Here is a 24,896-nt window from a genome sequence, read left to right as displayed (position 1 = left end):
TAAGAATAGGAAAACTTTAGATGTTAGGGAATTATACTTGGCTAGTATTTTTCAAAATACTGAATAGCTCAAGTGTTTACTCTCCAGAAATATATTTAAAATGTCCCAAGATCAATGGATTGTTTTAGCAAGTTCTACATTCTCACTTAAGCATTTCCTGAAAAATATAAATTAATATACTGCCTTGTGTAGTACAGAGGAAATCTAGACTGTTACACTTTCAGAACTGTTTTAATAAAGTTTATTTGACAAGACTGTGAACTTTGGCAAGTTACAATTATCTAAATATTGTGTGTTAGGGAAGAATTATTTGCACAGTCTTGCACACAGTGAATGAAATAAGAATGTAAATGACTTTAGCAAATGAATTAGCATTTAATAATGGTGGAAGCTAGGAGGAATTGTGCAATCAGCCAGATCAATGTTATTTAATATTATTTATTATATCTAAAAATATTCACAGTCACAAAAACGTTAGGTTGGTTTTCTGAAGTACTGAACCATTGATAGAACCCAAAAACGTAGTCTAAAAAGGGAAATGACGGTACTAAAGGCAAGCAACTGCGTTCCCAATTTAGCATAGTAGACCTTGTCATTTATCAATATATTATGCTTTTAGTAAAGAGAACCTGAACCAAAAATAATTACAGAGTAGAATGCACAATCTGAATAATATAGTCTAATAAGACAGAATAATGGAACTATGGAAATATATGCTTTGCAAGATATTTGGGCGATGTTCTTTGGAATGTCCTTCCCAGACCAACCACACAAATATATAAAGTTTTACTAATAAGGATTGGAAACACAAATACACACACACAATATAGAGACACGTTTCCCACCAAAGTTCAGCAAGCTTGGCTTACCAGTATTCAAAATCTAAGTGGCACACTGGAGAGTAATCAGACGCAGCCTGAGAGTCAAAGCTTACAGCAGATTCATCAGCTGGTCCAGCTTCAAAATCAGGGTTGCAAGGTTCATAATTCATAATTCAAGTTACACAAAATTGAAGCTAACAGTGATTATCATCAAAGGCCCTCAACTTCAGAGAGCAATGGAAGTTATGACTACTTTTGCTATTTGCCCTATCTCCTTTGCCTGCTCGGATGGCAGTCAGTCTGGCAGCACTGGAGCTTACAAACTGAATGGAAACAGAATTTCTTGCATATCAACAGCTGCCTTTTGGATGCAGCCAAATAAAAGGTGTTTTTTTTTTACAGTTTTTATATGGACTACTCTTCTTGTTGGATATAATATTTTTCAAGTAAGATATTTGTTCAACTTTATTAATATTGGCGCTCTAATGGCATATTTATCTCTGCTATTCCTAGTACTTTATGGTTATTAAAATGTATTTGACAAATAAAAGTCAAATAAAAGTAAATGGAAACTTTTTAAATCTCTTAGATACATCCTAAATTTGTACATTTATGACTTCAAATTACTTATTGATTTTGGCTCATTTAAGTTGAATATCAATAGACACTCAACCCTACTATGGATTTTTGCTACTATCTTTTACTATCACAGAGAGTACCGTTTTGGGCCATCTGCATTTCTAGTTGTAAAAGGGTAATTGTATAAAAGCTTAGAAATAGATATTATATATAGGTGTTACATCAAAAGAGACAAATGACTCAAGACATCCCATTACAATAGAAGGTAATATATGTAGCTCGGGGCTGAACTGTGAATCCCTGGTGTTCTCTGAGCTTGGTTGTTTGCTTGCAGACATTTCATTACACAGCTAAATACCATCAGTGCAAATGAGTGTGGAGTTTGCTCCCTGTTTATATACAGTAGTTTGCCCTGCCAGTGTTGGTGGGGCTATAGTTTTGTCTTTAGTAGGTTCCTAATAGTTCTTTGATTAGGGTATTGTTTTCTGCTTGATTTTGTCTGCTTATCTGAGGTAAGCTGCTGAAGAGGATGAGGTCTAGTCTTTTTGTTTCCTTCTTAGCTTTTTATTGTCTCTTTTGAATAGTATGTAAATGTAATTTATCTCTGTGTCTATTGATAGCCGATTTGTCTGAATGCTGAGTTTCCAGGAATTCTCTAGAATTTTTGGATTTAGCTTGGTTGAAGTTACTCACAGTTTCCCAGTTAAAACTATGAGTCTGTCCTTGTGTCATGGTGTGTTATGTAATTTTTGTTTTGGTGTTCATGGATACGTTCTGCTAATCTTCTGCCTGCCTGTTTACATAGTGGCTGTTACAGTTCTTACACTATATATCCGGGATGGCGAACCTATGGCACACGTGCCACAGGTGACACACGGAGCCATATCTGTGGGCATGCGAGCATTGCCCTAGCTCAGCTCCAGTGTGCATGTGCACACTGGCCAGCTGATTTTCAGGCCTTCTGGGCCCACTGGAAGTCAGGAAACGGGCTGTTTCTGGAGAACGTCCGTGGGGGTGGGGAAGGCCTCTTTCACCCTCCCCAGCTCTAAGAAAGCCTGGGGAGCCTAGGGAGAGCGAAAAAACGGGCCTATGGGCCCACCGTGCCATCACGTGCCAAAAGTGGGGGTCGTGTGGGGGGTTCGCGCACATATGCATGAGGGGGTGGGATAGATTGAATTATGGGTGTGGGCATGCACATACGCGGCCCCCCCTGCGCTCCCCCCGCTTTTGGCACACGATGGCAAAAAGGTTAGCCATCACTGATCTATAACTTGCAATTGTTTATATTATTTTCCTTATCAAATACATTAATTTTGTTTTTGATGACTCACTTTTCATTTCTATAATCCTTCTTACATAACACAATCTATGTAACCTTCACTGCAAATCACTTGGATTATCATTCAATAATATCTGTTTACAAAATACATAAGCATCCTAAACAAACCTCTCTAACACCAGAAGCATTCTTTATACATTTATTTATAAATTAACTTTCCTGCTCAGTGCTGAATCATTTGGTGAGGATTGTGTTAATTCTCTCTCACGGGAGAGAATTTGTACCACTCTTTGTACCACTCTTACTGCATTCAACAATCAACCTTCACCTTGATACCAAGGCAAAACATTATAATTCATCCTTATTCATTTTATCACATCTGTTCTCTAAATCAACAAATGTTCAAAAAACTTTCAATTTCTGATTCATATACTTCTCAATATATTTACTGAAGTATAACTATTTAGTTTACATATCCTGTTCAGCATCAAACCATATTGAATTTTTAAATTTTCCTCAGCATTCCTTCTCATCCCGTTTTAGTCAGGATTCTGCCAAACATGAACTAAGACATCATTTCATAAGCAAAACATGCATCTTTTACTTTATAATCAACTTTATATTTAAATTCATGTTAAAAAGAAAGAGTTGTGTCTTTGATCATGCTGTCATAAGTAACATACTGTTATTTTCCTCTGCAGACACCTCTGCAAAAAACAGAATTTCTACTGAAAATGCCTATTTCTGAATTAATCAAGGGAATATTTAACAAATATACTGTGCTTTTCTCAATGCATTTGCTTCAATTATACTCTTCAAATGTTAGCACCTTTCTTATATAATTTTCAAAAACCTCCTACCAGCATTTCCTTATTTTAGTTTCATCCCAAATAAATCGATCACTTTAATATTTAATTCAATTAATTCTGTTGAAAGCTCCTGATTTAGACTGCTTTACCCAATTTTAAAACATTTTTTCCCATCAACATTCATGGCAGTTTCTCTACATTCAAGTGTTCTTTCCTCCATTTGGATATATTGTTTACAGTGATCTTTTCAAAGCACCTTTTGCTTTTTATCATTTGGATATCAGCTATTTTTTTCCTGTTGTTTTCCTCTTTCACTTTATCGTAACATTTTGATATTTTCCATTAGGGCAGTGTTTCCCAAATTTGGGAACTTTAAGAAGTGTGGACTTCAACTCCCAGAATTCCCCATCCAGCATGGCTGGCTGTGGGATTTTGGGAGTTGAAGTCCATACATCTTGAAGTTCCCAAGTTTGGGAAACACTGCATTAGGGTAATTCCACACACTTCTGTGATGTTCTGTTGCAAGCAGCTCCTATATCTACTTTCCTTATACCTATTTTCCATTTATTTTATTAGAAGATTTACTAAGTTTTCTAATACTTTTTCATACTATTTATTCTAGTGGTCATACTACTTTCACTTCTTTTTTTTCATATCCATTTGCCCCCAAATCCAATATTATTGGTCCTGTGGACAATCGTCTTTGGAATGTCAAAATGCAACCACTGCAATGAAAACATACCTGTAGAGAAATACAGTATTTCCAGACTGAGTAAAATTGAACAGGCAGAATATTTCTAATAGCCTTCAGAAGGGGAGCAAGTTTAACAAGATACAAGTTATAAAAAGTCTTTAAAAATTACCATGTAGGAACAACGGCAATGCAAAAGAAATTAGACACTTGTACAATAAAATGGACTTATGTGAAAGTTCTTTTCAACCCTGGAAGTGCTGAGAGCAAACATATCAGACAGCAAAGCAGAGCCTGAGAACAAATTCTTTACCTTCATCAGTACTTCTTTCATGCTTTCAGTTTGCCTTTCTCCAGCTATAAATACTATCTGTTCTTCCTTGACAGTTTTGACTCAGGAATACAACAGTACTGTGCCTGTGTGACATAACAGCTTAATTAAAGCCCATCTCTTAGCACCGCAAATATTCAGATCTCATGTATTTAAAAAAAAACATTACCCCTTCTCCTCAGGAAGTACAATCTTGATTGCATTAATTAAACTTGTTTAATTTCTGCTCTTTTTTTTTAATATATTGCTTGATCCTGGCTATTTCCAGAGAGTGAATGAATGTAGCTATTGAAACCAATTTCTACCTGTTAGAAGAAATATCTTTAGACTTTTGTTTGAGTTAGTAAATTGTATTTTCCTACAGTGTTTCTCATTTGATGGAAGCTATGACAATTCCCTGTAGGCTGCAGTTTGATGCTAATTTAGTGCCACCAAATTCAAGGTTCAATGGCTTCAAACTGCTGCAGAAAAGCAGAAAATCTGGCCCTGAAAGATGATTGTATTACCTTACATATCGCCATGCTTTATTGCTATACAAATGACAGTACTTTGTTTTCCCTTGCTGGTACCTAAAAGTTTGGAAATGATTTTGAATTTTATGACTAGCACAGTGAAAGCCATGGGAAAGATAGCTAGAGACCTATGGCCAATTCTATAATCAGCTAGTTTAGAGGAGATTACATTCTGACATAATAAAGTTGCCCCCATTAGCAAATCAAAATCTTCCATTCAATCACTTATGCCCTGTTCGTCTCCTGATTGGACTATTGCAATGTGCTCTATAAGGGCCTATCCTTAAAAAGTATCTGGAAGCTTCAGCTGGTCAGAATGTGGCCATGCGAGTCATATTGGTACCCAAAGAAGGGCACATATAACACCTTTGCTCAGTGAACCACACTGGATGCTAGTTTGCTTCCTGGTCCAATTCAAGGTGTTGGTTATCAGCTATAAATACCGTCATGGTATAAGACGAGGTTACCTAAGGAATTGGCTTCACCCCATTACATCAGCCTGTCTCACTTATTCAGGCAGGAAAAGTATGATGCAGACCCTGTCAATCAAAGAAATTTGACTGGTTGCAGTCTAGAAAAAGAATTTTCTGTCATTGCTCCTGCATTATAGAACATCTTGCCTCCATGCTCCTGGCTTTTATCAAAAGTGTCAAAACTTGGCTGTGCAGCCTTGCATGAGGGGCACAGAGAACCATGTAACTGTGGGGTGGCTGATGCCATGAGAATCCCCCCCATTTGTATTAACTATTACTAAAAGCCCATCTTGGATTTTTTTTACCTCCTTGAAATTTTATAATGTTATATTTTATAATTTTTAAAATTGTAGTCTTAAATTACTTTTAATATTTTAATGTTAATTTTATATGTTGTTATATTAATTAGATTGTACACCATTCAGAGCCACTCTCTGAAGAAGATGGGCAGATAAAAAATAGGAAATCTAACTAACTAACTAAATAACACTTTCTTAGAATATTTAAGCTTTAGTTAAATCCTTAGAATTTGTGTCCTGCCCTTTTAGCGCTACATGTTAAACAGAAAATATGAACTGAATTCCATGCATGTGTAATGAAAATTATTCTGTTACTTTTAATTCAATATGAACATTTTTATAAGCAGTATTAGTCTTTATTTATCAATCAAATTTATAAGTAAAGAGGTCAAAAAGTCATATAAACACACATACATACACATACATCACACAAACACACACAAACAAACAAGCAAACAAGCAAACAAACAAACAAGGTTTGATAAGCAGTAGAGTCACTTGAAGTTTGCGGTGTGATACAGCTGCAATAAGCGAAGCCACATTTTATGCAGTTATCCCAATTTTCATGGTGTGCACAACACACTGAATTGTTAAACAACCACCACAGAGTTTCATATACCAGGCTAAAAAGTAGTCATCTGGTTTGAATCATGCAAGCACTGCCTTTATTTTTTAAATTCTGTGTGGCCTTAACTGGAGACAGAGTGCTTCCAAATAAAGGAGAATATTTGTAGCTCAGGGTTGAAATGAAGGATCCTTGGTGCTCTCTGGGATTGCTTCAGTGGTGGGTGGCTCCCGGTTTCGTTTGGTTCTTCTGAACCGGTAGTAATGGTGGCGGGAGCTCCACCCACCCTGATGATCTGCGCATGCGCAGAAGCTTCCATTGCGAACTGGTAGTAAAGGTAAGTGGAACCCACCCCTGGATTGCTTGTTTTCTTGCAGACATTTCATTACCCAAATTAAGTGCTAGTAAAGAGTGCGGTTTGCTATCAGTTTATAGTCTGATGGCTTGCCCTGTCAGTGTTGGTGGGGGTGGTCTTAGAGATTCTTTGGTTGGACTGTTGGCTTTTGGCTTACTGTTGGCTTTTGGCAGTTTCTTGATTGCCAAATCAAGTATTGATTTGATTGTTGGTCTGATAATAACCTTGGAGTTAATCTATGCAGATCTGGGTACTGATTACTGGTAGAGAAGTGCTTGGGTATTTTTGTTCCCCTTTGGGCTGGTTGAATATCTCTTTTGCATAGTCTATAGATGTTGTAAATGTCTATGTGTCTATTGATGGTTAATTTGTCAGAGTGCCAGGCTTCTAGAAATTCCCTGGAGTTTTTGGATTTGGCCTGGCCTAGGATTGTCACATTTTCTCAATTGAAACTATGGCTAAATCTGTTTGTATGTTGTGAAATTAAAGAATTTTCATCATGTTTTCTGACTGCTAGTTATAAAGTGCCTTGCATAAACCTGAAATATTATTTAGGGATCTAATGTTAAATTATCCCTGAGCATAACACAAAGCATATTTTACAGAAAGGAAAAAAAAATAACAACAAAGCATAATGTTTCAAACAATGATAAAATATATGCAGAGTGAAGAGTAAATTACAGTTTTTACAGATAGAAACACGCCTGTATGTACGTGAGAGATTGTTTATTTTTGCTTATCCTGTAAATGACCAAGAAGATATTTTTTATCTTGGCCTCAAATCCTGACTTTTGATGATTTGACTGATATTTTGTGAAGTGGACTACTACTTCTCTGTTGTCTGCTTCTCTCGTGAGAATCATATATCTATCTATAGCTATATCTATAACTATATCTATATTTATTTATTTATTTATTTATTTATTTATTTATTTATTTATTTATTTATTTATTTATAAATTTGTATACCACCCTTCTCCCTGAGGACTCAGGGCGGTGAACAGCCAAGTAAAAACATAAACTACAAACATTAAAATACAATTAAAAATATATATATAAATTTGGCCCCATGATTAAAAACAATAACAAACAATTAAAAACATTTTAAAAAGTGTTAGGCCAGCCCGGCTTGCTGGAAAAAGAAGGTTTTAAGGGCATGGCAGAAGGCACCGAGGTCGTGGATCAGGGCCGGATTTTCCTATAGGCTAACTAGGCTTCAGCCTAGGGCCTCAAGATCAAGAGGGGCCTACACAGTGGTGGGATTCTGGGGGTTCTAGGGGGTTCGGCCGAACCCTTTGTTAAATTGCTGGCTCACCCGCCCCTCGCCTCCCACCCGCGCGGCGCCAGCCTACCGTAGCCAGGGGTAGGCAATTGTGGCTCTTTTACAACCTGTGGCCTTCAACTCCCAGAATTCCTGAGACAGCTTGGCTGGGAGTTGAAGTCCACAGGTTGTAAAAGAGCCAAAATTGGCCACCCCTTCCCTAGCCTGAGTTCCGCTGCCTGGGATCCACGTGGGCTGCCATGTGGTTTCCCACCGGCTCCGGATGCAAGAGAGCAGGATGGAGAAAGCAGCTTCCACACCTTCACTCACCCTCACTCTCTGCTCTGTTGGATCGCCGGCCGCTCGCTTACCCCGCCCACTCCCAATCTATTGCTGCCTCCAATGGCTAGAGGAAAAACAAACTTCAAATTCTTGCTGCGGGGCTTCAAAGGGCCGCCCTAGAGCCAGTGGTGCAGCCGAACCCTTTGTTAAATTGCTGGCTTGCCCCGCCCCTTCGCACCACTATTTATTGCCAATAAATAGTGGTGGGCGAGGGTCGGGGGAGCCAGCAATTTAACAAAGGGTTCGGTGTTTTTTTTGTAATTTTATTGGCCCACGGAGCTTCAGCATAGGCTAATTGGCCTCCCGGCTCTCAGCTGATTTGTCTCGGCTGTTTTGCTCAGGGCTCTTCTGCTTCCTTGCAAAGAGTGCTGATTTTTTTCCCCCTAGCTATGCTGAGAAACGAAAGTGAAACTGCTTTGCTGTTGCTGCAAGGTTGGAAAATTAGGCAGGCAGAATTCTTTTTTCCTCACCAAAAAAGGTAGGTGCAAACAATGGGAAATTTAGGGAAAAAGAGGAGAGTTCAGGATTTTAAAACATAAAAGAAAAAAAGCTCTATTTAACTAGGGAATTGTAATAATTGAGATACTATTAATTGTATATTTCTGAAAGCAGAAATGGTTAAGTTGTGGTTTGGAGGAATATATGGGGGAAATTATTTGGTTTATTATTATTGGTAAATATAATTAATTGATTTGTAAGAAATTGGATTGCATGGAAATAATTGGAATATTCATGTTCATGTTGATTAATATACAAAAAAGGTAGTTATATAACTAATTGATTTATATTAAAATGTTGAATTTATATTAAACAACTAATATTACATAATTAACCAATGTGAGGATGGATATAAAAATAGATGACAATGGGAAGGGGTATAATATAGAATAGAAGGGAAAAATTGAATTTGATTAAGATTAGAGATGAGGATGAAGGGTAATATTGTTTTTTTACAAAAATAGATGAGGAATAAATATGGCAAAAAGGAAATATAGAAATTGTAAATTTAATTGAAATGACTAAACACTGTTTAAATTTGTGAACTGGCCAAATACTCTGTTCAAAGAAAATACATTGTATGTTTGTATGTGTGTTTCTAATTATTGTTATTTATTCATATTTGTTCTCTTTTATTCTTTAAAGTTTAACAATTCATTCTTTATCTTATCATTCCTCTCTATTGCTGTATCCTTTTATGCATATGTACTACTCAGAGGGCTGAAAAAGTTATTTCTGACTGGTCCTCGCACTTTTGACCAGTCCTCGAACTTACGACTGTCCTCACATTTTACGTTTTTGCCCTATCTTGTCACCATGGTGAAGAGAAGCAGTTGTGAAATGAGTGACATGGTTGTTAAGAATGCTACAATGGGCATAAATGATGACCAGTCATAAGTGTGAAGACCGGTCAAAAGTGCGAGGACCTGTCAGAAATCACTTTTTTCAGCCCTCTGGGTAGTCCTTTTCTGCATATGGACTACTCAGAAGGCTGAAAAAGTTATTTTTGACTGGTCCTCGCACTTTTGACCAGTCCTCGAACTTACGACTGTCCTCACATTTTACGTTTTTGCCCTACCTTGTCACCATGGTGAAGAGAAGCAGTTGTAAAATGAGTGACATGGTTGTTAAGAAAGCTGCACGGGCATAAATGTGAGGATGGTCATAAGTGTGAGGACCGGTCAAAAGTGCGAGGCCCAGTCAGAAATGACTTTTTTCAGCCCTCTGAGTAGTCCCTATGCACATAGCCACGCCCACCTGGTCACATGACAAGCTACCCACGCCTACACAGTCACATGACCAGCTAGCCACGCCCACCCAGTCACATGATTGCCAAGCCACACCCCCAACTAAGCCACGCCCACAGAACCTGTTGTTAAAAAAATTGAATCCCACCACTGGTGAAAGGGCCTCATAAGTGGAATAGCCTAGGGCCTCTTTTCATCTAAATCCGGCCCTGTCTTGGATTTTCCTTATATCTGCCAATATGTGCTTAGGTTGAAAGGACTTACATGGTCATATATTTCTCTGATATGGGCTCATGCATGAATAATTTCAATAGATTATTTTTATTTATCATATTTTATGCTGTTTCCTATGTTCAGGAAATTTCACAACGGGCCTGCACTAATATGTTGGGACAACTCTTTTCTAGGACTTGCATCTAAATTTTCCTTATTCGAGAAGGAAATGGAGAATGCACCAAAATGAATGATCAAGCGAAGAATCTCAATTATAGAAATATCAGCTCTGGATAGCTAGACTTTGTGTTAAGAATTCATTTCCTATATTCACACATATAATCAGACATCTTTTAGTCTTAATACTGAATGGATACTCAATATAGTATAATCAGAAGCTGACCTCAGGATAAACCTGCCACCACACTCAAACTATACTTACATTTTTCAGACCAATAAACTCAGTGATCAAGATTTTATCACAATAATTCCCCAGTGTATGTGCTCATCAACTGGGGAGAGAGAGTGAGTGCTTTCTTCCTTTTCATTTTTGCCTAACCTTTCAAAGGCAATGTCTATTACCCAGTATTTGTTTGTTAATGAATCATGTATTTTATTATCAACTTCACTTGACAGCTGTTGTTTACTGAATCCTGTCAGCATGTATAGAACAGACAGTAAAAGATTTAAAATTTTGCATGTTTCCAAAAATTAGTTTATAAATGCTTGTCTGCATCCTAGGGCTGGGCCTCTGGGCCTTTACTGGATAGCAGCCGTCTGTTTTCAGAATTACTTCTTTCAAAAAAAATGATGCTTAAAATTACGCATTGATTAGAATGTTGTAGTATTTGGGAACTTTAACAAATATATTTTGATGTTTTAAAAGACTCACAATTCTATATCTATCTGAATTATGACTCCTTTACAACAACAGAATATATTTGTTAAAGTTCCCAAATACAACCAACATCTTATTCAATGCATGATTTTAAGCTTCCATTCATACTCATACATACACATATATTTCTGAAGTAACACTGAATCATCATAAGCAGCAGCAGTATTTGTGAAACTGGGTCCCCAACATGAAACCCATGGACGCTAATGTGCTTGCAGTTCCAGCCGATTCATTACTGCTTGTTTTTCTCTCTGCCTCACTGACTTTTTTGTTTTGTGATCAATAGGTTCCAGTTGAGTCTGTGGACTTTCCCTTTTTTCCTCAATTTTCCTCAAATACATGGTTTTGCCTGCTCAAATCACTTGATCACTTGATGCTCTTTATTGTGAAGTTAGCATTGAACGCTACCAATTAATTGGTAATCTTTAGAACTAGGCAGGATTCCTTTAAAAACAATTATATATTCAATATTTAGTAAGTTTCTCTAGTCATAATACTCAAGTTATTATGAATACCTGCTGAGCAATGAACATACAAATGCACACAGACAATACATTTTGTCTTCATTTCAGTGGTAGTCTACGAGATCAACGTATATACCGGGACACAGCCAGGTGCAGAAACTAATTCAAATGTGTATATCACTATCTTTGGAAATCAAGGAGATTCTGGAAAACGTAAACTTCAGAAGTCAAGCACTAATAAAGTCACATTTCAGCGTGGTCAGGTAAAGAAAAATATACAAAATCTGATTGGAATAAATAAGTAATTGACAACACAATTGAATTCAGGTAAACTTAATTTGAGTTATAAAGCTTGAAAAGCATATGTTGGCTAAACCAAACACAATACTTAAGACCAAGGATCCTCAAACTACGGCCCGTAGGCCACATATGGCCCGCCAAAGCCATTAATCCAGCCCATGTGGGACCATGAGGCTACCTCACCCCACATCACTCCACCTAGGCGCTGGCCCCCCCTCACCTTCTGGAGGCGAAGGAGGCCAAAAATGGAGCATGTGGAAGCCACGGGAGGCCAAAAACAAGGCCATTTTTGGGCGGCAGAGTGGCACTGGAGGCTGAGGAGGCCAAAAACATAGGAGGGAAGAGAGAGAAAGAGAGAGAGAGAGACACACACACACACACACACACACACAACACAGCCACATCCCTTCACTAACCTGCTTTCCACCCCCAGGAGCAGGGGTGGGTTCTAAATTTTTTTACTACCGGTTCTGTGGGTGTGGCTTATTTTGTGGGCGTGGCTTGATTATCATGTGACAATTATTTAGGATTTAGCAGAGGTACTGGTCTACCAGGCTTTTAACTGCTTGCAGAGCTGTACTGATCTACTCATGTATTTTTGCAGACACTGGTCTACCCATTTATTTTTGCAGGCACTGATCTACTCATGTATTTTTGCAGGCACTGATCTACTCATGTATTTTTGCAGGCACTGGTCTACCCATTTATTTTTGCAGACACTAATCTACTCATGTATTTTTGCAGGCACTGGTCGACCCATTTATCTTTGCAGGCACTGATCTACTCATGTATTTTTGCAGGCACCGGTCTACCCATTTGTTTTCTTTTAACACTGATCAGCTGTAGGGCGGCCCTTTGAAGCCCTGCAGCAAGAGTTTAAACAGTTTTTTTCCCGCTAGCCATCAGCTGGGACTCAGCAGCAATAGATTGGGGTTGGGGCCAAATAAAAGGTAAGAATAAAGTGGAGCGTGGGTGGGGGAGCGGGGGGTGTCCAGAACTGGTTCGGTGATGTCATATCGTCACTGCTACTGGCTTGGCGGAACTAGGCCGAACCGGGAGGAACCCACCACTGCCCAGGAGCATAACAAAGTTTAATTTGTATGTATTGTTTAATGGACTGCAAAATAGGCTATGCCCACCCAGTCACATGACCACCTAGCCATGCCCACCCAGCCGGTCCGGCCCCCCAACGGTCTGAGGGACTGTGAATTGATCCCCTGTTTAAAAAGTTTGAGGACCCCTGCTCAAGACAGAGTTTCTGCATTGTGTAGGAGCATATATCTACATACACAGATTCCATCCTTTTAACCTGTGCATAAGTATATGTATATACATATATGCATATATATTTTTAAAAAACCTAAGGAGAATTTGTGATTTTAAATAGAAAAGTTGCTTGATTATTCTCTTTCCTAGCACAGTTTGCATTTTCCCCTTTTTTCCCTTTGCTTATGAAACAGACACAATGATGTAAGAATGAGGGCAGAGGGCAAAACACTGGCTAGAGGAAATGCTGGTCAGCAAACTGAGAACTCAGTGCACGGAAAGAATGCCAATGATGAGTATGCCTGAAAATTGAAGCAAGGCTTTTTCATAAAATTTTGAGATGGAGGTGGTGTCTGTAAGTTTGTGCCTTGAATTCAAGCAGGGCAGGGAAGTCAGAAATGAAGGGACAGAATGAACTTCCTGTTTCTTCTTCCAGCGATCTCTGATATCAGATTTCAGAAAAGAAACAGGTCCCACCAATTTCTATTTATCAGAAACTTTAGAAAGAGGCTTCTCAGTATATCCAGGTTTGGGAGCTCCCAGTTAAGGGAGGCACATCTTTTATTTAAGCAGTGTTTGGCCTGACAAATAACTGATGTCTTTCTTTTGTGCTCTGTTCTAAATTTAATTATGTTTTTTATTGTTTGCCATTTGTTAAAAAATAAATCTGTTCTTATTTTATTTCATGTCTTTTAATTATGTGATATGGTTTGGTTATTTCATATTGTAGGTATTCTTACTGTCAGCTGCCTTGAGCGATTGTTGTTGTTATTGTTGTTGTTGCTATTATTGAAAGAAGAGCATATGTATGTGGCTAAATAAAAAACGACCTGTGATTGAGGCGTGCTAGAATTTTTGACTGAAATCTCCAGTTACTATAGCAAACAGGTTGTGTAGCCTTCAGGCTGAGAAGCTTTTTGTGAAACTGTCAAAGTACCTTCTGACTAGGGTCATCAAAAAGCGGTGCCATGTTGCTCTCCATTTTTAATCTGAGTTCTTAGATAGGCTTAATATTTTACTTTTTAAAGAAGTTTGCAAAACTTTTTCCTTAAGTTCAGCTACTGAAAGATTTAAATATTTGAGTAGAAGAGGCTGTAAGTTCCTCTAGGTCCGTGATGGCGAACCTATGCCACGTGTGCCAGAGGTGGCACACAGAGCCCTTTCTGTGGGCACGCGTGCCATTGCCAGCTGCTCTTCTGGTTTTTGCCGTGCACATGTGCACCAGCCAACTAGTCTTCGTGGGTGCTAGAGTGCCGGAAAACAGCCTGAAAACGGCCCCAAAAATGACCAAAAACAGCGAAAAAACAGGCCGTTTCTCTGGCCATTTTGGGGGGCATTTTCAGGCCATTTTTCAGGCCGAAAGTGGTCTGAAAACAGCCTGAAAAATGGCCTGAAAATGCCCCCCAAAATGGCCAAAAATGGCCAAAAAACAGGAATGTGTGCGCCGGCCAGCTGGTCTTTGGATTTCTGGTGCTCCGGCGTGCACACCTGCATGCACATGCACACATGTTCCGGTTTGGGCACTTGGTGCTGAAAAGGTTCGCCATCACTGCTCTAGGTTCTTGGTTTAACCTTTGTTCCTAGTAGCAATGCCATAATACTACGTTTCCTCTTTTGTTCACAGGCAAGTAGGTAGCATTTAACTCCTAGTTTGAACATAGCAAGGAAGACACAATAGAATATTCTGGAAAAGTGCTTGTTTCTTTTGTAATAAAACAGAGGGAAAAAGTATCTGCCTGGAAAATGAATCTCAAGAACAAAATGGTATACTAAAAAATTAAATTATTGAAAAGCTATTATGAAAAACCTATTTAAAAATTCTTGAGATGGTAGTTTCTTAAGTAATTTATACATACTTTACATTGTAGCAATTTCTAACAATACATTTGCACTATGAGTATGCATTATACAACAAATAATAATGTGTGCTTTACATCCAATCAATCATTCCAAGGTCTGCCATTCACTGTTTGGATTATACTGGTTTCCCCACTTTTTGTTGTTTACAGACTGATGTCTTCTCTGTGACGGCTGTATCACTTGGAGTTCTGCATAAAATTGTCATTGGCCATGATGGAATTGGTCCAGGTAGAGCTTTTTTTCCCATTGATGGATAAGTTTCAGGGTCTTTTTTTAAAATGAATGTTGATTTTATTATGTCTCGTCCCACCTTTGAAGATCAGGCAAGTATATTTTTTTTCTTGCAGGAACGTAGAGCTTATATGTTCTGCATAATAACATATTTTATAAAGATAGTATATTTATGGGAGACTATTAGCAGTGGAAAGCTTTCATTTTATTTAATTTCATATCCTTATTGAATTTCTCCTAATTTTTGGTTCATATAATATGTGGAACCAAGTCAGTGGTAGAATTCAATTTTTTTTACTACCGGTTTTGTGGGCATGGTTTGGTGGGTGTGGCTTGGTGGGTGTGGCAGGGGAAGGATACTTCAAAATCCCTATTCCCACCCCACTCTGGGGCCGGCCAGCCAGAGGTTGTATTTGCCAGTTCTCCTACTACTCAAAATTTCCGCTACCGGTTCTCCAGAACCTGCTGAATTTCATCCCTGAACCAAATACGCTGCTTCTCTTTCGTATGTCACATTAAGCACTGTGATGACTTTATTTCTGCTTTCCCCTCTCCCCTGATTAGTAATGAGCTTGTGAAATCCTCTAATTCGTTATTGCTACTTGCTCCTAGCATATACAAACAACATCAGTCTTACTAAACCTGGTGCTTTCCAGATGTTCTGGGATTTATAATTTCAGAACATCTGGATAGCTTGAAATTGGAGAAGCTGTATTAGTCTGCCTCTTGAAATATTGCAAGAGCCTCCCCCAGGTACCAAAATATAAATACCACTGTTCATAACAGTGGTTTAAATCTAACTGGAGATGTAATTCAACACATCTGTAAAATATCAAAACTATAGAAGGCTAAATTGCAGGTATATTTATAGGGGTTAAGAAGCAAACATATTTACCCCATAAAATGTGTATTGCATTTTATACTTCAAGAATTATATGGAATATGTTGTGTCACTTATAAATTAAATGACATACAGTCAAGACAGAAGTGGCTCTTCTGTCCATCCTGTACACTTATCATTGAATCTCAGGTAGCGGATGGTTCCTCCAAAAGATTGTTATCAGATTTCAGGAGGAAGCAGAGAGTAAAGAAGAAGTAATTGAATTTCTTTGTAACAGGTACGTAACTGATGAATGCTAATATTTTAAATTATGTCTTTAAAAGCCCTGGAGTTTTGGGAAGGTTGTTTAGGTGTTCATCAATGCACATTTAGTACTGACACACAAAGTCCCCTTACCAATAGCATATCTGTTATCTGACATTATTTGTCTTTTCCTGCAACGTGCTGCTATAACATGTTATATTTATTTATTTATTTATTGGATATATATTCCATCTTCCATTACTAGACTTAGTGTAGCATATATAGCTTTCCCTCCTCCTGCTTTTTTTCTGTGGCAGCTTTTAGCAAGCTTCCAAGGCTGAAGGTAGACTAAAGGTTTATCCTGGGTTATCCAGTCCAATATTTTAACCAACACACTGCATTGGATACCTTCATTATGATCATGTTTTATGTTTATGTAATGGGACCAATCAATATAATCAATCTGGTATATGTTTATTCAAACTGAGCTCATATCATAGTGTCACAGAAAGAGCCTAGAGAGGCCACCAAGTCCAACCTCCAGGTCAGTGCAGGGATCCTTCACTACAGAATCCCCAACAAATGACCAGTCAGCCTTGATTGAAACACTCAACAAAAAAGAGTCCACCAATCCCAAAGGAGCATGAGCTTGTCATTGAGAAAATGACAAGTACAAATGCATATTTTTTTCACTAAGCTTTTTAAATTTTAATTTAGGTAACTACTAATTTTAATTTGATGGACTTTATAAAAATTGTTAGCTATCTTTAGTAGCCTTTTGAATAGAAATCTGGGATATGAATGAAATGAATACAAAAATAAACCTTTTCATAAGTCATATATTTCCTCCATATTAAATAGAGCAGGAAAGAAAAACTTGCCCTACAACCCCACCACATATACCTGAACTGTAATTCCTAGCAGCACTGGTCTATATGGCAAATGATGGGGAATATTGAGAGTTGTAATTAATTAAATGTTTGAAGGGCCACAAATTCTTCATCCCTGAAATAAAAAAAAAAACTTTTTTTGTGTCTACTTTGTGAAATAAGATTTAACAATTGATAATTTTAAAGTTTGTTAAAAGGGATAAAATATAGTGTTTGTATAGCGCATTTACTAAGATTTATTTTACTATAATTGCTGTCTTTTTTCCCCATGGAAGATGGTTAGATGAGTACCAAGATGATGGGAAGACTGAAAGAGAGCTAACTGCCAGAAGTAAGGATGAAATAAAAATCCCTTGTACAGTAAATATATCCAAAGTACCAAATTGCTAATTAAATATAAAGATATAGCAACTTCTGGTAAATGATAGTGCTGATTTTTTTTTTATTTCAGAAAATAGCAATGCATCAATGGCATATCCTAGAGGTAAGTTGTACATTATGTTCTCTTCTTCTGCTGCTCAAATCAAATCAAATCAAATTAAATCAAATATCCTTTTTACCGTCTTTAACCAGCCTTTACAATAAAAAAGAAATAGTTTGACACATCAATTCACTATTGGGAAAGGGAAAAAGCCAATAGGACCATAAAATGACATTATCTAACTAAAAGTTTCGTGCTGTTGTATAACTTGGTGAATATATTTGGCCATCTGATATGTGAATTTGGGGTTAGCATACCTTTAAAAAGTAATAAATATAAAATCATAGTTGGAAATGATTGGGGAGATCAAAGCACATATCATAAAAAAAGACACCATATGAGGACATGAGCAAGAGTTTCTACCTCTCTGGTTCCACAAAGGGAAACAATAGATCTGATAGCAGGGCCTCAAGGGCTCAAGGGCCTCATCTATATTCGCTTAAGTTTAGATTATATATCTACCCCTCAGTAGAGGGCTTTTTGGCTATCTAATATTTGACATTCGGGGCAGTGGCAATATCATTTTGATGACCAATGTCCCTAATTCTTCCTTTCAATATTGATTTGGCCTTCTCTAGAGTTAATTGACCTAAATATTTAGGACTGAGGCCAAAACTGCCAAGTTCTATACTGATGCGGTGCCAGTCAAATTGGTAGCTGTTTTCTTGTGCTGTTAATTTTGCTGCTTGAACTAAAATATCATTACCATATTAAGTAGACATATAAAAAGGCAAATTATATTTTCATGAAAAGTTATCTGAGTACTGGAGATGCAGACTCATATATTATGATTCACAGAAGGGGCATATTAAGAGATTGCACTTTAAGTATTTCACTAAGTTTTCTCGCCTTCTGATCTTTACTATTCTATTCTAAAATGAGTCAGAGATTCCTCTGAGACTAGATGCAAGACTTGTTTTGTTTATGCCAGCATCACCATCCTTCATAAATGGGGACAGCTCCCCCAGCAAGCAAATGGGAACAGATTGTGAAATGACAGCAAAAGTAGTTTCAGACTAAAGATGAACAGGATTTTCTCAGAATATTCAGAAATGTGAAGACTAAATATCGCACAGAAAGATCTTTGCAATGGGAATCTATGGATAAAAAGGCTTTTTAGGCAGCTAAATCTTTTCACCTGCTGCTATTGCTCCAATGATATTCTCTTCTTCTTAGATGTAATTTTTTCCTTGTTTCATCAGACTATGCTATAATATGCACAATATTGTTATTGCACTATTTTTATCATTTTGAAAGAATTGAGCAGCTTGCTCTAAGGATTTGTCACACCCTTCAAGTTTGGGGACTACTGTATAGTACCAGAATTCCTAGACAGCATGCTTAATGAAAATATAGAGATTTCCTCCACATTAGCGATTGAACTGGTCCTGGTTGGCTTTATATCTACACAATCACATTCTGTCATTGGTATTGAGTAGCAGAGCTGATCAACATACTGTACTTCACAGCAGTAAGTGCAGAAGAAATCACTGTAAGGTCAGTTCTGTACTTGCAAAAACTGAGTGAATTACTCATGCCCTGCTGAGAATTATTATGCTACTGTCTGAATCATTGCTTTTCCCTCTTCCTTCTGGATTCAGATGCCAGCAGGCTGTAATTTTTGTTTTTCTTCTGAAAAGAGGGTCAGCTTTCAGGATATACCTCCATTTGGAGCCAGTTGAATGTGTTGACAAATGAAGATGAGATGGTAGTGTAGTTGTATAGATGCTGATTTCTTTACTCTTCCATTAGTTAGCTGGAAAGATACCTTTTGGCTGAACTATAGATTTCTTTAGAATGGGAATATTGGCAGTAACATTCTCAAATCACTATGCATCAGTTAGGATGATAAAACTGATAGCTGGGTAGAAATAGCCTAGATGTTGTAGAACCTAGAGGACTATTGAACAAAAGAAAAAAAAGGCATCATTTCTTTAGAACAAATACTATTTTCCAAATGATTCTGCTAGTGTTCTCAGGAAGCCTTGCTTTATGTTCACTTGATCACAGATATACATAGTGGAGCTGTTTATTTATTCATCCATCCATCCATCCATCCATCCATCCATCCATCCATCCATCCATTTTCTATAGCAACAAATCTCAGTCAAGAACTGAGGTTAAATTCAAACAGCAGTTACATTTTGGGCTTTCTCTAGAGTGCCAGTAGTGGTCATTTAAATAAAACTAAAATAAAACTAAAATGGTCAGGAATGAATATGCATACCAGTCCAGTTCCTGCTTTCTCACTGTATTCATTCTGCATGATTGTTTAATTCCACTGATTTATAAAGGCATCTCTGTGTTCACACAAACATGAATAGAACTTGACTGATTGTACACATACAGACTGAAGGGATTAAGCAGTAGAGTTTCATATGCAATCCATTCCCAACTTTATTTTAAAGCCTTTATATGCTCAAGTAAATGCCTAAACATAGTTTTTTTCTGTACCTTTGGCATCATAAAAAAGCTCTGGTATGTAATTCAGATATCTGAAATAAAGTCATTTTTAGCCTATGTACTTTGCTCAACACACAGCTGATGTAAGACTTTGAATCAACATTATATGGACGTCTTTTTAATTTTCCAGTATATCCTGTTATTTATTGGAGGTCTCCTGTGCCAGAGCTACTCCAGCCTGATTCTAATTCATTTCAACAAAGTTCAGTTGCCATCTGTTGAGTTTAGCAATAAGTGGGGCATGACAGTTCCATATTTAATGGGTATCATAGAATGATCTGAGCATCTAAGTCTATTGCTTTTCTTTGACACACAAAAAACTAATGTTTCCAGTCTATAGATTTATTATTTAAATAAGTAAATTCTGGTTTGCTCTCTAAGCAAGATATATCCTTGTCACCTTTCAAAACTTGTTCATACAATAATACTGCTTTGAAGCTTTTATGAAGGTTATTCTCATGCCATCATTTTAGCCACAGGGATAGGCATTTAAGTTGGTATGGGATGTGATGATAATGCCTGGATCATGAAGTGACAGAAAAGAAAAAAAGCAACAGTAGTCATTAGTGAATTGCTTCTAGAGAACAGATTTTTTGCTTGATGGAAAAATCTATAGGAATAAGCTACTGTATATATTTTGCATCAAAGGATCTTAAAATCAGTCTCTAGCATCTCTGATTAAAAGAACAATGTTTTAAAAAGCTAGGACAAACCTTTGTTCACTTCATGGAAATAATAATGGAGTTTTCCTGCCTTTCATTTACTTTCCCCCCACTTTCAGTACAGGTGCAGCAAAATTTTTCATAATGATTGCCTCTTAGTTCATTCTTCTGCAATATGCTTTGGGATGACTCTGGCTCTTTTCAGTGTACTAAACCAGGTCAGTTAAGACCTAATAGCTGAACTGATACAGTCTGATAAACTGCGCTAGTGAGTTCCTTAGCTTGTTTAATTTTGTAGTATAGCATGTTAGGCTAAATCACCTCATTTGCTTATTATATGACATAAAGTATTATGTGAACCAAGACAAAAAAATTCAGTAATCAGTTTAATCATGTTGTATGAACACAGCCACCCTGACCCACAGGGTGTTTTTGATTTAAATCAAACTGATTTAAATCATGATTTAAATCACTAGTCAGTAAGGCTTGATTTAAATCATAGTTTTCTACATAAAGACTAATTCTTGCTGGTATAACTTTAATATGCAAGTAGATGAAGATTTTTAGAATAACAACTTTTCATATTAGTTTTTTTATCCCCAGTTTAATAGGTTAATCATTCATATTTGGACAACTTTTCTGTTGTATTTAGGAAGGAGAAAAATAATCATTACCTTAATAATAACAATTTAAATAGATTTATTCAACTGAAACAATAACATTACAGCATATGTTATTTGCTTAAACAAACAGCCATGTTTGTTAACTAATTTAGCTAAACAATATATATATATATATTAAGAAACTTAGACTGTCAGCCCAGCCTACACATGAAAAACTTAAATACTGTCCTCTGTAGCTCACTCGTCATCTTCATCTTCTTCTTTGTTCATAATCTGGAAAAGAAAAACAAGCTTTCCTGCTTTATTGGGTCCCAAACGATTTCTCAATTTAGAATGAATGAGTCCAAAGGAAGAGAATATTCTTTCAACGCCTGCAGAAGAAGCTACTGCTGTTAAAAGTGAAATCATTACTTGAACAGTCTCTAAATCCAAGTGCTTAAGTGACTTCCACGAGTTCACTGGTGTGACTTTCTTTAAAATATCTTCAGCAAACATATATTTCTTGAATGGTTCCCCCTTAGCTTTGAAGTTTATTATAGTTGGCATTACAGATGGATGATTGCTGGATACCCATGTCATAGCTAACTCCTCTTCCTCAGCACTTAAGTTTTGACCCTGATACTGGATATTGACAATATTTGCCAAAAAATGAGCTGGAGACAGTACTTATCCCATTCGTTTTTTTAATGCTTGTAATTTAATTCTGTCCATGTGTAGTTCTGTTTTTAAGTGTTCACTCAGTTCCTTCCAAATTTCAACAGCATCAGCAATAAAACAGCTATTTTTCTGTATTTTGTTTAAAGCTTCAGAGATGGGTTTCAGGATGCTCAGCATATGTTCAACATTTCTCTTAAGCCCAATGTTGAGGATTTTGGCCGTGACAGTGCCATCTATTTTATCTCGATTTTCTTCACAAACTGTCATTAGAATAGGCCAATTCTTGATATACTGCTCAAAACAGTCCACCACAGAGTTCCATCTAACATCTTGTGGAAGGGTTAGCTTGGTTCCACCCATCCTTTTCAGAGCTGCTGCAGCAAAATGATTGTTACGGAAGTATTTAGCAATTTCAACAACATTAGTCTTTATTTCTGGAACACTTAAGTCTTTGGCTAAGAGGTGCAGCAAATGAGCACTGCAACCATATGTTATTAGCTTTGTATTCCCTTCCTGCTCTTCTAAATTTCTTCTCATCTTGGATACATTTGCAGCATTGTCTGTTACCAAACTGCGTACTAGACATTTGAATTTTTGTTCACGTTATTATAGCTTTTACTGCCACTTTTTGTAAGTATTCTGCTGTGTGTGCATTTCCTGATGTATCAATTGTTTGTGCAAGGAAGACTTTCCCTTCTTCTGTTGTTATACAAGCACATACAATAGGATCATTGTGGACATTACTCCACCCATCAATACTTAGGTTAACAATTCTACCCTCCAGAGCTGTTGCACATTGCTCCATTTCTCTGTCATACACTTTATCCAGCAGTTTTCCTGCAACATCTGCTCTGCTGGGTGGACTGTATCCTGGTCTCAGTGACTGAACCATATTAATGAAATGTGGGTTCTCAGACAGACGGAAAGAAGAGTTTGTTGCATAAACAAACTGGGTAATTTTTTCATCAATTAACTCTTTTTCTAATCTGCTAGTTTTTATCACAAACTTATCTATAGTGGTTCCAGGAGGGAAGGGTTTTTTCTTTCTTTTAGGTGATAGTGATATGTGGCTGTGGGTGTCTGATGATGATGATGCTAATGAAGCACTATCCTGGATGGATAATTCTGAAACTGTAGAACAGGAGGATGGTGATCTTGAAGGTGGATAGTTTCCAGAATCCATGAATTCCCCTAAACAAAAAAGTCAATGCTGTTATTTTATTGTTTATACAATTTCTGCTTTTTGTACACAGCACTGCCCCAAAAGGAATATTTGCTTTTCTTCATAACTGTACAAAATGACAATAACATGCAGTAATAATAAGAAATATAATTTTGCTCAAACATGACAGTTCAAGGCAGTCTTTAGAAATATGATTCAATAAAAATGTTTATCAACCTGAAGATCCTGCCTGTTCAAATGTGTTTCTTTGGTCATCTTCATCACAGCACTTCTCATGATGTTGCCTCATTCGGGCCACCAGGCCTTGCATTTCTTTGTTGCAGTGTTTGCAGTTTGCACGCATGCCTGCCTTACCGATAGGTAAAGGAACTTCATTAAAATATTGCCAAACTGGGTCTCTTTTACGGCCTGCTGCCATTATAGGTTTTTTCCTCCAAGGAAAGAATGTGATAAACCTCAGGTCATACACACAAAAAGATCCAAAGACTTGTCTGTCTGTGGCTGTGCAGTATTGTGCTCAGAAAGTTTCACTTTCATTTTGTACTGCTTGTCTGCTTGCCCCTTCCTCCTCACACTTAGTTTCACTTTCTTCTTGTGCAGATCTATTCCACTCCAAACAATCAAAAAAATATTGTTTCTATTCTATTCACTGAACTTCTTGAAACTTAGCACTGAAGGGGTTGATTCTGTATTCATAGGTTTGTAGAACAATAGGATTAAGGTCTTTTTCTCAACTCTGTTCATGTTATAACATTTTTGCTCTGAAGAAGAGGCATGTGATCTCTGCTGAGTCAAATTCAGTTTTGAGAACTGCAAAAGTAAACCAAGCATCTATGATAATATCTTGTAGGCAGAGAAACTGCCCAATAATCTTACAAAAACCTCTGGAAGAGCATGGCATTGTGAATGGATTAATGGAATTTATTTACCAAAAAAATTAAACATATACAGCCTTATTCTACATAATTAAAAAACTAATCTTTATTTCATGATGGAATAACCTTTGGATGGTAATATATTTTCCTCAAAAAGCATTTTATTTAAAAAAAATCTGATTTAAATAAAAAAAAATCAGATTTAAATAAAAAAAATCTGATTTTTTTTATTTTTTAAAAAAAATCATTGATTTTTATCCACCCTGCTGTCCCATGAAAAACATCTGCACTGGGTTCAGGATTGATTAAAGACTTCATAAATAGGGACCAATGAAACTGAGTTACTACAAGAACTACATGTTTCATATCTGATTTACAGTAACAAGTCTAAATTTCTAGAGGTATATCCAACTACTGATTTGTTTTTTCACCAGGTTTGTAGTTATTGAGTCCAGTGACCCATCTGAGGATAATATATTGGTTTCAAAGGGAAGGAAGGGGGATGAAAAAGCTTTACTGTATGTAGAAAATACAAAAATAAGTGATAGTAATGAAGAAAGGAAAGGTTCCAGGTAGTATGTAAATAAAATCACATGTAAATATCACAACACATATTATGCAGTCACCATGGTTCTCTTTATAGTTTAGTAATCAAATCCCCTATTAACATATAGCTATATAGAA

General features: G+C 37.0%; 1 protein-coding gene across 1 annotated transcript in view; it reads left to right on the top strand.

Annotated features, from left to right (window-relative positions):
• RP1 (RP1 axonemal microtubule associated) overlaps positions 1-24,896 on the top strand; it is a 203,545-nt gene that overhangs the window by 85,386 nt on the left and 93,263 nt on the right. Inside the window, exons 26-30 of the mRNA XM_070942296.1 lie at positions 11,746-11,900; positions 15,213-15,291; positions 16,325-16,412; positions 17,544-17,599; positions 17,720-17,752. Of these exons, the coding sequence (XP_070798397.1) occupies positions 11,746-11,900; positions 15,213-15,291; positions 16,325-16,412; positions 17,544-17,599; positions 17,720-17,752 (411 nt within the window). The remainder of the gene's footprint in view (positions 1-11,745; positions 11,901-15,212; positions 15,292-16,324; positions 16,413-17,543; positions 17,600-17,719; positions 17,753-24,896) is intronic.

Source organism: Pituophis catenifer, unplaced genomic scaffold (assembly GCF_029215685.1).
Source record: "Pituophis catenifer annectens isolate HBS135680 unplaced genomic scaffold, rPitCat1.0.hap2 SCAF_3, whole genome shotgun sequence".
Taxonomy (NCBI): domain Eukaryota; kingdom Metazoa; phylum Chordata; class Lepidosauria; order Squamata; family Colubridae; genus Pituophis; species Pituophis catenifer.
This window is presented reverse-complemented; position numbering and strand designations above follow the sequence as displayed.